Raw genomic sequence first — 15,762 nt, 5'->3', positions numbered from 1 at the left:
AGTCCCATAAAGGTTCACTTCTGTTTTACAGCATTGTTTAATAAATTTACTGAGCAACTATCAGGTGCAAAAGGTAGTTAGGATTAGATATAATGGAAATAGAACCAAACTGATACCAGACTCAGAAGACAGAGATGGTAACTGCTTGGGGTGAGAATGATATTTAACTTAATTGAAAAGGGTAAGAAGATTTTTCCATTAGCAGAGATATTTAAATAAATGATGTTGCCTTTGCCTGAAAGGGCTTTTCTTTCTCATACCATCACCGCACTGTCTGATGAAAATCCTACTCTGCCCTTCAAAACCCATTTTAGTTGTCATTCCTTCCAAGAACTCATTCTTGATTTGTACCCTACTATTATTCCCACGAATGAGTTTAATTTCTAAAGTCTCTTTCAAGTAAAATTTTATGAGTTTCCATGCTTGGAACAGGATAATTATTTAAAGAACTCAAGAACAAGGTATAACAACGTTCAACTAAGGAAGAATCTGGACCATGACAGAGACAGCTACATCAACCCATATCACCAGAAAGTTATACCCACCACTTCCATTTTCTCCTCTTCCTTTTTTTCCTTTTCTTTTTCCTTCTTTTTAGCCTTGGCAGTTATAGATAACACAGCAGTGGAAACCTAGAGGAGTGAACAGAGTAAACTATTATAATACACGGGCTTCCCTGGTGCTTCAGAGGGTCAAGAATCTGCCTGCAATGCAGGAGACCCAGGTTCAATCCCTGGGTCAGGAAGATCCTCTGGAGAAGAGAATGACAACCCAGTCCAGTATTCTTGCCTGGAGAATGCCATGAATAGAAGAGCCTGGCAGGCTATAGTCACAAGGTCACAACAATTGAGCAACTAACAGTTTCACTTACACACAAACGCACAAGCCCAGTGAGAATTCCGTTCTACAATGTTGTTGTTTCCTGGTAGTAAAGAATCGAAAAGAACAAAATAATCTGGGAATATAAGGATAACTTACTGTTACAGTCATCAGGTAAATCTTTAATTGCTAGAGGCTTGTGTCCAATATAGCTCTAAATTTTTTAATTTAAATCTGTAGTATACCTTGGATGTTAATTTGCTACGATAAGTTTCTGAGACAGAGATCTGGGTGCCACATCCTTTTTCACTTGATAGGGAAAGCACTGGAAAACAATAATTTTCTCCAAACCTGGTTGTAAAGCTATTTCACTGGACTAGATGCCCTACAATGGTAACCCACAGTGGCTAAGTGGTTAATCTGGAATTATCATCCTTGATGGGTCTCACTGAAACCAGAAGTGAAACAGGGACCTTGAAAGGCTAGGCAGTAATTGTGTAAAGCTGCCCTTGTTTTAGACTCAAAGGTAGGGGGGCACCCTGAAACACAGCTGATGAATAAGATACACAGCTGATGAACAAGATGCCATTATCAAAGGACACTATCACCTACCACCTGGAAATTTCATCAATTACGTAATTATCCCTACTTAACCATAACATTCGGAGAAGGCAATGGCACCCCACTCTAGTACTTTTGCCTAGAAAATTCCATGGATGGAGGAGCCTGGTAGGCTGCAGTCCATGGGGTCGCTAGGGTCGAACACGACCGAGCGACTTCACTTTCACTTTTCACTTTGATGCATTGGAGAAGGAAATGGCAACCCACTCCAGTGTTCTTGCATGGAGAATCCCAGGGACAGGAAGCCTGGTGGGCTGCCGTCTATGGGTTGCACAGAGTCGGACACGACTGAAGCGACTTAGCAGCAGCAGCAGCAACCATAACATTTACAGCAAACAATCAACTGGCTAATACGGAATATTCTCTTAAGAGAAAAAGTCATTTTCCTAAACCTGAAGTGTCATAAAGGATAATTTTACTGAGAAAACTACAGGGACAAGCACAGCTCTCAATTTTACCATAGTTTAACTGAATATCTTTATACTCATTGGGAGGACTATAAATCGGTTATATCCATTTTGAAAGGAAATTCAGTTAATACTTATAAAAATGAACAATTTGCATTACTTTTGATCAAGCAATTCCACATCTAAGATCCTAACTTACAGATATACTTGTACAAGTGCACAAATACACAGGTATAAAAACTCTATCCCAGTCTCATCTGTAACAGTGATAAATCAGAAATAACCTTAAATGTCTATCAGATAAGGAACTGGTAAAACAATATACACACGAAGGGCTTGCTCTGCAGCTTTGGAAAAAATGAGATCAATACACATTAAAAGAACCGCTAAAATGAAAGCAGTAAGATGCAGAACAGTATGTAGAAAACATGATTTGTGGTATAAAAAGTATTGACATGTGCAGAAAAAACATTTGGAGGATTCACAAATTATGACTCCTGAAACATGGGACCTGGATGACCAGGAGAGAAAAGGGCTTTCACTCCATCTCTTGTGTAATGCTGGATTTGACCATAAGAAGTATTACTTTAAAAATACCTACTTTAAAACATAACAGTATTTAAAACAAACCCAAGTGAAACACTAAGCAGCTCCTATATAGGTACAAATGGTGCTCAAAGTAACAAAGAACCTACCTTTTCCTTTTCTTTTTCTTTTGGTACTTCCAGAGGGGCAGGATACGCAAATGTTGATGGTTTACAGTTTGATTTATATTGAACTTTCGGCATCTGAAGAAATAAGAGAATTCTTCCCCTTTATTAAAATAATCAAAATCAAGGTTTAAGGATTCTATACTCAAAATAAGCATACAGATGCAAAGGGATGCCAGAAGTTTCAATTCACATTAAATCACACAGCTATTCAATTATGTTACCACACTTCCCTTAAAGGCATCTGTCTTCTTTCACTGAGTTAGTTTTGAGGTGCTTTATAGAACCACTGTGGTTCCTATACTTTCTTGAAGCTCTGTGCCTTTGAACAGGCATCCCTTTCATTTTTCATTTTACCATGCACCCTGCTTCAGAGGGTTAAGTCCCAGTCATGGTGTGAGCATCAGATCAACTGTTACCTTTTTTGTAGTATCATCTGATTATCTAATCTGCACACCTAACTTCCACGTCCCGTCCTTACACTACAGAGTCTAGCATGAGCCTAATGGAAAAGTTGGCTTTGCATTACTTGGTGACCAGGTTTAAAGTTCTCTAGTCTGAAATTTTCTCTTTTACCCAATTTGCATTGATAGGGAATGGTAATAAGCACGACATTTACTAGGACAAGCAACCTTGTCTTTTCCATCCCACTTTCATTGTAAGGAATGGATATAGAGATCACAAAACTGTGTGCCGGAGGAAGAAGTCCCTAAGATTACACTGTATGTTTAACCACAATGTTAGAGATTGGGAAACCAAAAGATTCTTGCTCTAAGAGAGCAAACTGCTCGATATATATATACAAGTAGTTAATACTGAAACATTTACAAGACAATTAATTGGCTATACAGCTATACTGAAGAAAAAAAAAATCAATCCAGTGAAACACTCAATCTTTATCTGTCATTTTTTTACCTAAAATTTTTCCACCTTGAAAACTTAAAGAATATTTTAACAACAGTGATGACCAAATGTAAGAGTTATTTAAAGGTCAGAAAGCCTCTGAGAGGATGGAAGACCAAGAAAGTGAATCACTGGGCCAAAGGACTGAGAAAGACACAAGTGAAACCACGACCCCTGCCTCGTTCCACTCCAAAACAGTGTGATGACAGGGAATGCATCACCTTAAGTCTTTGACTTATGTGACTAGTTTCATTCTATCACTGCCCCTGGCTCCTCACCTCCCTGGTCCTGTTTTGTCACTACCAAAGGGACATCTACCTATCTGGTTTTCCCTTAGTAACAATCCTTTCCTCCAGCAAACACTCTAGCATTGCATAACAGTGGAACATACCCCTGTCTCTAACCTTCCTTTCTTAGTAAGGTTTAGTTTAGGTCTCCCTTGCCCAGACGGTTGCAACAGCATTGTAACAAATTTCCACTGATAGGAGAATGATGTTTCTAAACTGCAAATCTCACCATGTCATTTATCTGCATGAAATCCTACAAAAGCTCTCACAGACGTTCAATATTAAATAAAATTCATCAATGATTATAAAGCCTTTGCCCCCTCTCACCATTTCTTAACTGATTTACCCAAGGTTACACTGTTAGTAAAGAGACTTAATTTTCAAAACTTCCACCAACACACTCCTCTCAGTAAGGTGACTCAGTCTGAGGGGAAAATATTTTATTAATAAGATGCCAACTAATCTTTAAGATTTTCATGAAAATCCTCAGGAGTGGGTGGCGAACAGGATATAGTAAAGATATTCTATAAAACTGAGCTCTTGCAAACATACCTTTAAGTCTTTGTTCAGGCCAATGACACAGGTAGGGGTATAAGCCAATGACAGGAAGTGTGAAAGAGGAAACCAGAACCAGAACTGGGTAAAGACAAGGACGCCAACCACAGAAGGCATATGGGTGTGTCCAGTTCTGGACTGCAAGGAGATCGTGACATTATGTCCACCTGCAGAAAAGGACAGAAATCATGAACATGAATCTAGCAGAGCAAACTACAATTTCTAAGTACTGCACTAGAAAAGAATTTGGTGATTAGTTTGAGAGTATAGTTCATAAAATCTAATATGAAGTCACTGGAATTAGCCAGTGATCTATCAAGGGTCTCCAAAAGGAAATGTTGGACTCAGGGTAATCGAAAACTTCTTTACACACACACACACACACACATACATACACACAAACATACACTAGGCATTTTTAAAAAACTAAGCCTGAAGGAATCGGAACTTGTACGTTAAATTAAATATTAATTTATATTGTACACTGGCTTTTAATGTACAAACTAAAAGTAAAATTTTAGTACATGTCATACAACAGCATAAGACAAGAGGTAGATACTGTTTGCTTCTTTTTGTCTTTCTGCTTTAGTATTGTCTGAACGCAGGTAGCACCAAGATTAACTAGGCTTGTGATCTTATACAAATCATTTTACCTCTAAAAGGTTTTTTTTGCCCCATTGGCAAAATGAGAGTTTGAATCTGACCATCTGCACTAGAGCACTACCATGAAAGAAGAAAAATTTTAATATCGAATCCTTGATTTGATTTAAAAAATTTTTGGAGGAAGCATAATATATAAAACAAATCAGAGCTAATTCTATTAAATTAGAAGAGATTTTGGGCTTGAACCTGACCTATTAATCTACCAGCTGCCATGTCTCCTAGACTATCCCCTGAGGGAGTATAGAGAAATACAGTTTGAAAGCCAGTAAAGAAAGAACTAAGGTCCAAGTGTCAGTTAGCTACATCTTTACAGGCCCTCATAAGGCTGAGATTCTAGGATGCTCTGGAGGTTGCAAACATGAATGTCTTTAGGACAGGTCAGGTAAACAAATGAGAAAGCAGTACGGTTGAAGCAAACGGAAAAGTTCGTATCATATTTAAAGAGGACATGTTACTCGGGGTGTAGGTCCATGGTCATCATGTAATTTTGTTTTTAAAAGTGCACTTGAATCTGGATTTCTGACAAGTATTTGCAGATTTTGCTAGGCAGGCAAAAACACGTGTTTAAGGCAGATGTGGCCCACGGGCTACTGTGTTGCAGCCTCTGGTCTACAGTCACAGTGTTAGTGTTGGACCCCAGAACTCAAGATGTGAACTTTGTACTTCATATAATGCAGCCTATGAAAACAGGGCTTGTTTGCGCCTAGTCAACATCCTAATCTGAATTCCAATTGTGGATCTCCATTGTTTGATTCCACTTCATCTCAGTATCTCACAGATGTCTTCACATTTTGCTTGGAATCAGGAAGTGAGTACAAACTTAAACCAAAAAGCATTTTAATTTTTTGTAAGAATCAGGGTTCTACTGTTCAACCAAATAACCTAGATTTTTTCGTTACTCCTTTACAGATATTTCATTTACAATTTTACCTAGAAAAAATCAGGTATACTTTAAATGTATTTTTCCAACAGGAATGAGTTCTACTTTTACTGTTGGCTTATATTCCTCCCCATTCTGACCTCACATTCACAGAATGCTTACTACGGATTGAGAATTCTGAACAAAATGCTGAAAAAGATTCCAAGCAGCTCCAATCTAGTGAAGATGGATAATTTGATAATTAAAATAAGGCATAAAAGTATTATGACAGACATAAAGCTAGGCCCACCTAACCCATGGCAGAGGCTGAAGAGGGTAGAAGGGAAGGAAAGGCTTCCTAGAGAATGTGATATTTGACCTGTTTTGAAGCGGAATTTCCTTTTATTTCAATGAAATCTATCTTCTTCAGACTTAGAAACTAAACCTGCCTTTTGTTCTAACAGTGTGAGATTAATATAAAACAAGGGAAAGTTTATTTTACTGATAGTATTTGCACAGTTTTATAAACTTCAACTATAAACTTTCTTAATCTCCAGCTTTTCTCCATGAAGAGACTAAATCATTGAATGAGTTCTCATAAACTTCAACTTCACTCACTTCTTTGAAGTTTCCCTCTCCGGATTTTCTCTATTACCATTAACTTCTGAGACAAATCACAGTACCAAAATTTTTTCTAAAGCAAAGTGAAAAAGGGAAAGGAAATAATTTTATGCTCCTAATAGTGAACATGGCACTACAGAACTTTTAATAACACTAAAAAGAAATGGAAAGAAGCACCAAAATTTAATTGGCTCATCACAGATCAAACAGACACAAAAAAAGTGGCAGAAGGAGAGAGGGGTTCAAAGAGGAAGGAGGGGAAAACACAGAGAGGACTTCTAGTAGAGATGGCAGAATAAAGCTAAAATAAAGAATTGTTCTCTCCCCAATTCCTTAACAAATGACTCTGATTTAGTAAAAATCCAATGAATGAATGAGTAAAGGGTTGAAATGTAAAATCATAAAATTCAAAACAAAGCAGCTAAAAGAAAAAATAAAAGATTATGGAGTGGTAAAACGTTACTTCTAAATCCTATTTAAAAACCAATTACCAAAAATAGTCAATCTGAAAAGGCTATACACTGTATGATTCCAACTGTATAACATTCTGGAAAAGGAAACACTAAAGCTAAGAGATAGCAAAAAAGATTAGTGGCTGCTAGGGGACTGGAGATAGGAAGGAGGGAGGGATGAAAAGGTAGAGCACAGAGGATTTTTAAGGCAGTACAACTATTCTGTATCATACTGTAAAGGTGGATACATATCATTACGCATCTATCAAAACCCACAGAGTGAACCTGAATGTATACTAGAGACTGACAAAATCCAGTCAGTTAAGTGTCAAGTCTTAGTATAGATACCCTGGAAAAAGCAGCAGCAAAAAAGAAATGGTGGTAAGCAAGAATTCATTTAAACATGAATCTAAGACTAAACTGAGAACTATAATTTCACAAGAGAATGTATTTGTTATGAGCCATGACAACGAATCACAAGCTGGAATCAAGACTGCTGGGAGAAATATCAACAGCCTCAGATATGCAGATGATGCCACTTAAATGGCACAAAGTGAAGAGGAACTAAAGAGCCTTTTGATGAAGGAAAAAGCTGGCTTAAAACTCAATATTCAAAAAAACTAAGATCATGGCATCAGATCCTATCACTTCATGGCAAATAGATGTGGAAAATGTCAAGAGTGTCAGATTCCATTTTCTTGGGTTCCAAAATCAGTGCGGATGGTGACTGCAACCACAAAATTAAGAGATGCTTGCTCCTTGGAAGAATAGCTATGACAAACCTAGACAGTGTATTAAAAAGCAGAGACAACACTTTGTTATCAAAGGTCCATATAGTCAAAGCAACAGTTTTTTCAGTAGTCATGTACGGATGTGAGAGTTGGACCATAAAGAAGGCTGTGAAGAGTGTGAAGTGAAAATCACTCACAGAATTGTGTCCAATTCTTTGCAATCAAATGGACTGTAGCCTGTCAGGCTTCTCTGTCCATGGAATCCTCTAGGGAAGAATACTGGAGTGGGTAGGCGTTCCCTTCTCCAGGGGATTTTCCCGACGCCAGGGTCACCTGCACTGTAGGTGGATTCTTTAACAGCAGAGATACCAGGGAAGCCAAAAGAAGGCTGCATGCTGATGAACTGATGCTTTTGAACTGTGGTGCTGGAGAAAACTCTTGAGAGTCCCTTAGACAGCAAGGTGATCAAACCAGCCAATCCTAAAGGAAATCAACCTTGAATATTCACTGTAAGGACTGATGCTGAAGTTGAAATCCCAGTACTTTGGCCACCTGATGCAAAGAGCTGACTCACTGGAAAAGACTCTGATGTTGGGAAAGATTGAGGGCAACAGAAGGGGATGACAGAGGATGGATGGATGGATGGCATTACTAACTCAATGGACATGAGTGTGAGCAAACTCTGGGAGACAGTGAAGGACAGGGAAGCCTGTCGTGCTGCAGTTCATGGGGTAATAAAGAGTTGGACATGACTTAATCACTGAACAACAACAATGACAATGTAAGTATAACATAAAAACCTTGAAAGGTGGCAAAGAATGAGAAGGAAGAAACTATGGCATGTCAATGTCTGTAATGTTTATAACCACAGGAAAAAGAGAATCAATATTGTCAAGAACTGAAATGGTTTACTTCATCTGAAGTATCCATAGAATATTTTCCTTATTTATATACAGCTGCAATAACCTATTTTTAAATAGAAAAGAGAAAAATATAAACTGTACCTTAAACACTAAAAATTTAAGCAGAAAACTCTCAACTTCTTGGAAAATTAAAACAAAACAAATGCCATTAGACAAATGGATTAAAAGAGAAGAGTATTTGCCTTAGAAACTTAGAAAACTGCGCTAACATTACAAAAAAAAAAGAGAGAGAGAGAGAGAAAAGCAAATAAGAGTCAAGCCAAAATAATCTAGGGGGCAGAAAGACTAACAGTAGCATATAAACAAATATGAAGAGAAATCTAATAACCTTAATCAAGAAAAAGGTAAAACAATCAAATTAGAAAGGAGACAGATTTTTTAAAAAGCCTCATCTATAAGGGAGATTACCTAAAATTATAAAATAAGGACACTGAAAATCTTGCTATGACTAAAAAATACTCCAAGTGGAAAATATGAAGAGGTTAACCAAAAAAACCTAAGGTATCAAAACATTCAGCTTCTTTTCCTGATCTCATTCACTAGAAATATAAACACATTTCTAGTTGACCAATAAAACAGTGGTAATAAATATGGTTAACAGTTATTAGAAGAAATTAACTAATAAGTTTGAGAGCTCACCTAATAATAGAATTACTATGAAAACCTTGAGATACTATTTTTTACCTTCCAAATCAGCAAAGATTAATAAAAAAGATTATACAATTTTTTATTTTTATGTATAATTCATATATTATATACATGCCTAGGGTACAGTTAGAGAAAGAATCTCACTGAGTGAAATATCACCAATAATAACAAACAGTTAAAGAGTATGCTGCTAAATAAACCCAAAATCCAAGGTCCTAAAACACACCATTCTATCTTGAAAAATCAGCCCATTTCTTTTGAAACAAACCATAGCGTAGTAATGATGAACATGAATTCAGGAGCCGGTACAATGTGCTATGCATATGAGGCAAATATTGCATGTACCTCACTTTAGGATGATTTGGCTGCTAGAATTTATCTAAAATTTATTTTCCTCAAAAAATTTCCAATGTCAACTTGTTTAAAACTGATACATACTACGAAAATCAAAGGAAAAAAATCAGCCAACACTCATCAAACACTTTACTAAGATACTGGGATGGTTTTAATTGCTTTACATGTATTTTTAATCCTCCCAACACTATGAGGTAGACTCTACAAGACAAGAAAACAGACATAAAGAGGGGAACTATAGCTAGGACTGTAAAGTAACTGGGATTCAAACCCTGACAGTTTGCAGCCTTAACTGTACTAAATTATTTCTATGAACTGCAGATTCCAAATTTTTTCCAGAAATAATTTGTCTCAGACTCAATTTCTACTTTGTCATATAGTCAGAAAAGATATTTCATTAGATTTAGTTTAAAGAGATAAATAAATGTGGAAGATTTAAAAACATTTACCTGCGTCCAGTATGCCCTGGGCCAGAATAGCGCCAAACTTGGCCATGACATCATCATGTTTATCATTGATGACTTTGGAATACAGCTGTCTGAACTGATTCACCTGAAGGAACAAGAAAAAGAATTACAGCCTAATTCTATTCCCTTGCTGTGTGATTTTAGAGCAGGGAACAGACTGCTCAAGTGGTAATGAAACCTCAATTCTGATTCACAACATGCAAAGAGAGGGGGGTCTGGACCAGATTTGACGGCAGACCTGTCCCATGGTTGAAGCACAGATGTCACGACTTTTCTGGTATCAGAGCACCAGTTCTGTTTTCAATCCTCATTCCACAGTGGATGATTCAGACTCGGGGGAATGCTGAATGCGATTTTGTACTGCACCACTGTTAGTCAGCAGGCTGAAACTGTGTGAGTGAACACAGGCTTTCGCTGCACTGTGCATTAGGGCTATTCTGCTCACCATCCACCTACAGGGCTTCTATGGGGCACAGTCCTTCCATTCTACCCTAAAACAAACTACTCTTCACTGCAGCTGCATGAGTATGTTTTGGATTTATATTCACACATACAATACAGATTTTCATTACGCACACACATTAACTTTTTGAGGAGTAATAATTACTCTTACCAAAAGAACACACCAAAAAGGAACACACATGCTGACACATTTCGGGAGGGATTATGGGTAATTTCTATTTGCTTCTTTATTATTTTCTGTACTTTCTAAAATTAACATATATTAACTTTTATAACTAGAAAAGAGGATTTATAAAATATATGCTCTTGTTAAAAGTACCTATGATTTTTATGTGACAATAAAGGAAATATTTTATGTTTCTTCCATGTCTTACACTTTTCTTTTCCCACCAAGCACTTTTCAAATGGTAGGTACTGAGAAAGAAACCTGCTTGTTCAAGAAGGAATGATTATGGAGTTCCCCAAATCTGCCAAAAGCGGAAAACACCGAATTTGAGTTTCCTAACATAATGATTTTATCTACACTACATGTTCTTTCAGAATCTCTTCTCCCTTCCGTTATCTTGGTCTGGGAGGCCACACTGCGCTATAATACAGAGTAATACAGGATCAGACGACACTGGCTTGTAAATACCTCTGCTCTAATAAGCTGTTTGGCTAAGTTCTTGATACTGAGCTTTTTTTTTTTGATACTGATCTTTTCTGAGTCTCAGTTTCTTCATGTCTACAGGGATTGTAACACCTACATGGCTGTTTTAAGGATCATATGAGGTAATATATACATAAAGCAATGTGTAAAAGGCATTGTATAGTTCAATAAGCACGGCTGTCTTACTATACCAGAGAAGAATCCCACCGGTCCTCCGTGACTATTACCTCTAACAAAACAATACTTCTTAAAATGGTGCTCACTCTTATTCATAGGCAGCAACAGAATGTGATGGGGAAAACAATGAGCTAACTGTGCCACTACCCAGCTTATGACCATTAACAAGCCACTTCTCTACATCTTACTTTCTCTAACTATAAAACCCTGCATGATGAGATCATCACCAAATTTCCTTCCAGCTTTAAAAATCCTAAGGTTTGATGCCTTTACTCTAGTTCAACAGGTCAAATTCCTTTGATTCTGAACTTATTTTAGAAGAACACTTACATTACCTTATATAGGATGGAAATTTTATGTGCTAACAGTTTATGAAATGGTTCATGAACTTACAAAAAGAAACACTGGACAAAGCACTGTATGTACATTATAAGGAAAAATTTAAATATAAAATCACACCCAAAATAAGAAGGCAACATCTGAAAGATGGAATTAAAAAAAAAATCAATACAAATACATAATAGGTTTATCCAATTAACATTAAGTAGACTAGTACTTAAAAAGCCAGTTTTTGTTCATCAATTAAAAATTTTTCTATTTTATTATTTATGCAGCAGTGACTTCATTTTCATTATTACAATTCTTCATAAAGAATTTCATGGCTAAGGATCATGATTTTCTGACTCAACTTCATCAGTATGAATAATATGGCCCCTACAGAAAACAAATTAGAATTTGTAGAAGAAAGTCATATTAACTTTCCATTTTATATCATGATAATCTCAAAGAAAAGATAATTAAATTTCAGACAATGCTGTGATCCATGCTTTCTGCTGTGCTTGATTAAAGTCTGCTGCTGCTGCTAAGTAGCGTCAGTCGTGTCCGACTCTGTGCGGCCCCATGGACTGTAGCCTACCAGGCTCCCCCATCCCTGGGATTCTCCAGGCAAGAACACTGGAGTGGGTTGCCATTTCCTTCTCCAATGCATGAAAGTGAAAAGTGAAAGTGAAGTCACTCAGTCGTGTCCGACTCTTAGCGACCCCATGGACTGCAGCCTACCAGGCTCCTCCATCCATGGGATTCTCCAGGCAAGAGTACTGGAGTGGCGTGCCATTGCCTTCTCCGTGATTAAAGTCTACCCTCTCCAAATTCCTACATTTTAAATAATCGTCATGTTTTTATTTCTACACACCTTATACTGTTGCGGGGAAAAAAAATAACCCATGCTTGTATGCCACAGAGAAAAATAAAGGTAGGGGGGAGAAGGGAATAAAATTCCATTAAGTCTTTTCTGTTGTTACTTATCACCTAGGTGTGTCTCTTCCTCTGTCTCTCTTTTTTCCTTCAGTTTTCCAGGATATAGAAATGAAACTGTACATCAGAGATCAATTTCAGAGGGTTTTTCTTGCCCCCTTTTATCTTTTTATAATAATACATTAGCTCTTATGACTTCAACTAGGGCTCTTAATTCCTTCCACAAAATCCTTGAGGCCAAATGAATTTTGGAATTCAGAATTCACAGTTAACAGGTGCATACACCATTAACTATGCAATAACCTCAGTGGAGTATGGGGATAGTATCCCATAATTAACCAAATTAATATTTCTGAAGCAGCAAAATGACTGAATATTTTACTAAATGGGATAAAGGCTATAAACATGTTCATACAAGGTTAGATTTTACAGCCAAATGAGAGTTTAAAAACAAATAAAATTCTTAGTTTTTAGAGTTTTCTGGAATTGGAATTGCAGATAAAGGGCTCTGGACTTACATAATTTATCTGGACTGGCTCCTATTTTTTTCTTTAGTTCTGATTATTTCCCTATGTTCTCATCTTATCTCCAAATGACTTGCTATAATCTCAAACTTAATGTGACTAAAGTGAAAATTATCTTTCTTCTTTTTCAAGATATTCCTGGCAGTGCTATTATAATTTCCTCCTATCAACATAACAAATCATGTTTCTAGCTTCCTCCTCAATTTTATTAGCATAATTTTGTTCACGTTAGTTGCCTGTGCCTTATCTTTATATTACCACCAACACCTGTAGTGTCTAAATCCCCTCTTACTTAAGGCAACAGTATGTAATATAGATTTCTATTTACAAATGTGTTATACTGTAAAATGAACCTTATAAAAGTTGATGCTGATTTATTTTAGAACTGCAAAAGCTTATCAAACTTGGCCAAATATGATCCTACTTCCAAATGGGGTACCTGTCAGTGGTAGGAGAAGCTTCCTTGTAGCAGGTCTTAGGCTTGATGATATTGGGCAAGGATGAGCACTAGGTCCTATTCTTATACTTCAATATTTTTATCTGATGCTATGTATGTTACTTGCTATATACATGTTCAAGTAACTGCTGACAGTGGAGTTCATTTAATAAGAAAAACAGAAGTAGATTCTTCATAAAGAGTTTGGTTTTGGAGACAAAATAACTCTCAAGATCTGTAAAAGAACATTATTCTAGTTAAATGGTTCTGATCCTCTGGTATAACAGCTTTTTAAATTGGGTCTGTAATCACCCAAAAGGGTATACAGGTTCTTAGGCCTATGTTTGTGAGAGTAAGAAACCGGCAGAAGAAAAGCAAAGATGTACTGGAGTTAGTTCAACTAAGACCACAATATGTAGAGCTTAGTGAGCTTAAAGACAGCATTCTATAAAAGGATGTGATATAGATACGATTACATAAAAAACATTTCCTTTGGAAATTTCCATTGAGAATCTCATAAAATGTCTCAGAAATATCTCTTCTGGATTCCTTTAAGGAAAGGGTTATAGTCTTGATTAAATTAACATGCAACTTTTGATTTCAAGGCATTTTCACTTTATTTCATGGACTGGTTGTAACCTTGTGACTAGGACCCTGTAGCCTGGAGAACTTCTCTTCAAGCTTGTTAACAGTTGTTTCTTTTCAGCAATAACACATACCACCCTGAAAGAATATCTTTTTTTTTTTTTGCCTCACTGTGAAGCTTGCAGGATCTTAGTTCCCTGACCAGTTTCTCTGCAGTGGAAGTGTGGAGTCCTAATCACTGGATCACCAGGGAATTCCCAATCAATGTTGTCTTCTTAGCAATTATCAGATAAAAGAGAGATGATATGAACTATAGTCTACAAAGCTCTTGATCATATGCTTCAGAGCAGAAAACAACAAAATAGAACTTAAACTCTAAGGATTTATGAAACTTTAAGGATTTATGAACTGAGTAACAATTTCACTGTAAGGGGTAGTGTTTCCAGAAAGAACATTTGTTGTATAAAGTTTTGCTTTTTTGTCCTTGGGGTACACATTTAACTTTCCCCCATGCAATTTATATTAATGGCATAGGCTACCAGGTATAACTACATTTCAACATTCTGAATCAATACCAAAGATTCTGATACAATGTGAAGATGGAATTGTGTTCCACATATTCACATCAGCTAAGACTTGGTTCAACAAATGTTTAAGAATGATTACAAAATAATAATTATTCTAATTGCTGCATTCTTTTTAACTTTTTCTAAATATGCAAAAGTGTTACTTATTAGTACTTGGCCATTGTTGGTACACAGTTTATGGTTATAAAATCAAATCAATGAAATTCTACAGCAGAGGATGGGAAGATGGTAAAACATTTGTCATGTTCATAATACATAAACATGAAAGTAACAGACCAAAGTGAATAAATATCAGGGTATATTTCTGTTAGGGGAGATGCATTCCATGACCAAACTTCCTTCTTTAATGACATTACTCAGTTGGATAACTTCTAGCTAACAAAGATCAACAGACGATCAAAAGCAGACATAAAAGATGCAAAAACTACTCATATTATAACTGCTGTATTTAAAAACACAACCCAAAAAGAAACATGGTCTGTTTGAAAAGATGTTCTAGAGTAATATATTATTAAAACAGGATGCAAAGTTTGATTCTATTTCTGCAATAATCCAGTTTTTAGAAGTCTTAGAAGTGATTTTGAAAGAGTAGAACTGGATTAAAAAAAAACCCAAAAAACAGCAACAAAAATGATAGCAACTGCTCAGAAACTGAAATTTATTAAACAAAGTTTCACAGAATAATCAATGAATTCTAAAATTATTTTTCTCCTTCACCCTCCCTTGCCCCCTTCCCAGTCTATCTACTTTGCTGAAAATAAATCTACCTGATGAGCAAAAAGACAGTATACCAATGGCATTTTCTGTTGTCAATCTCTTTCACTGCTTCTCATACAGAAGCAGAAATAATACAAGCTTGTTAAATGCTCTAAGTTTAAATTAAGAATGAAAAGATCTGAAATTACTGCATAAACTATATACATCTATTACATTATGTCAAACATGGTAATTTTAGTATATGTAAATACGATCTATACATCATCTGTTTCTCAACAAAATGAGAAGTTCTGGCTGAGCTGCAAAGATACATTAGACACAAAAGTCTGAAATAAGGTCTGAGAGGAGAGC

At 36.4% G+C, this 15,762-nt stretch overlaps 1 protein-coding gene across 2 annotated transcripts in view; it reads right to left on the bottom strand.

The window, feature by feature from the left end:
- Positions 1-15,762, bottom strand: part of PSMD1 (proteasome 26S subunit, non-ATPase 1) — an 81,512-nt gene that overhangs the window by 6,951 nt on the left and 58,799 nt on the right. For both annotated transcript variants that reach the window (XM_019978454.2, XM_070773877.1), the window contains 4 exons: positions 10,003-10,105; positions 4,300-4,469; positions 2,543-2,635; positions 546-632 (listed from right to left, as the gene is read on the bottom strand). In XM_019978454.2, the coding sequence (XP_019834013.1) occupies positions 546-632; positions 2,543-2,635; positions 4,300-4,469; positions 10,003-10,105 (453 nt within the window). The remainder of the gene's footprint in view (positions 1-545; positions 633-2,542; positions 2,636-4,299; positions 4,470-10,002; positions 10,106-15,762) is intronic.

The sequence above is a fragment of the Bos indicus genome, chromosome 2, assembly GCF_029378745.1.
Source record: "Bos indicus isolate NIAB-ARS_2022 breed Sahiwal x Tharparkar chromosome 2, NIAB-ARS_B.indTharparkar_mat_pri_1.0, whole genome shotgun sequence".
Taxonomy (NCBI): Eukaryota; Metazoa; Chordata; class Mammalia; order Artiodactyla; family Bovidae; genus Bos; species Bos indicus.
This window is presented reverse-complemented; position numbering and strand designations above follow the sequence as displayed.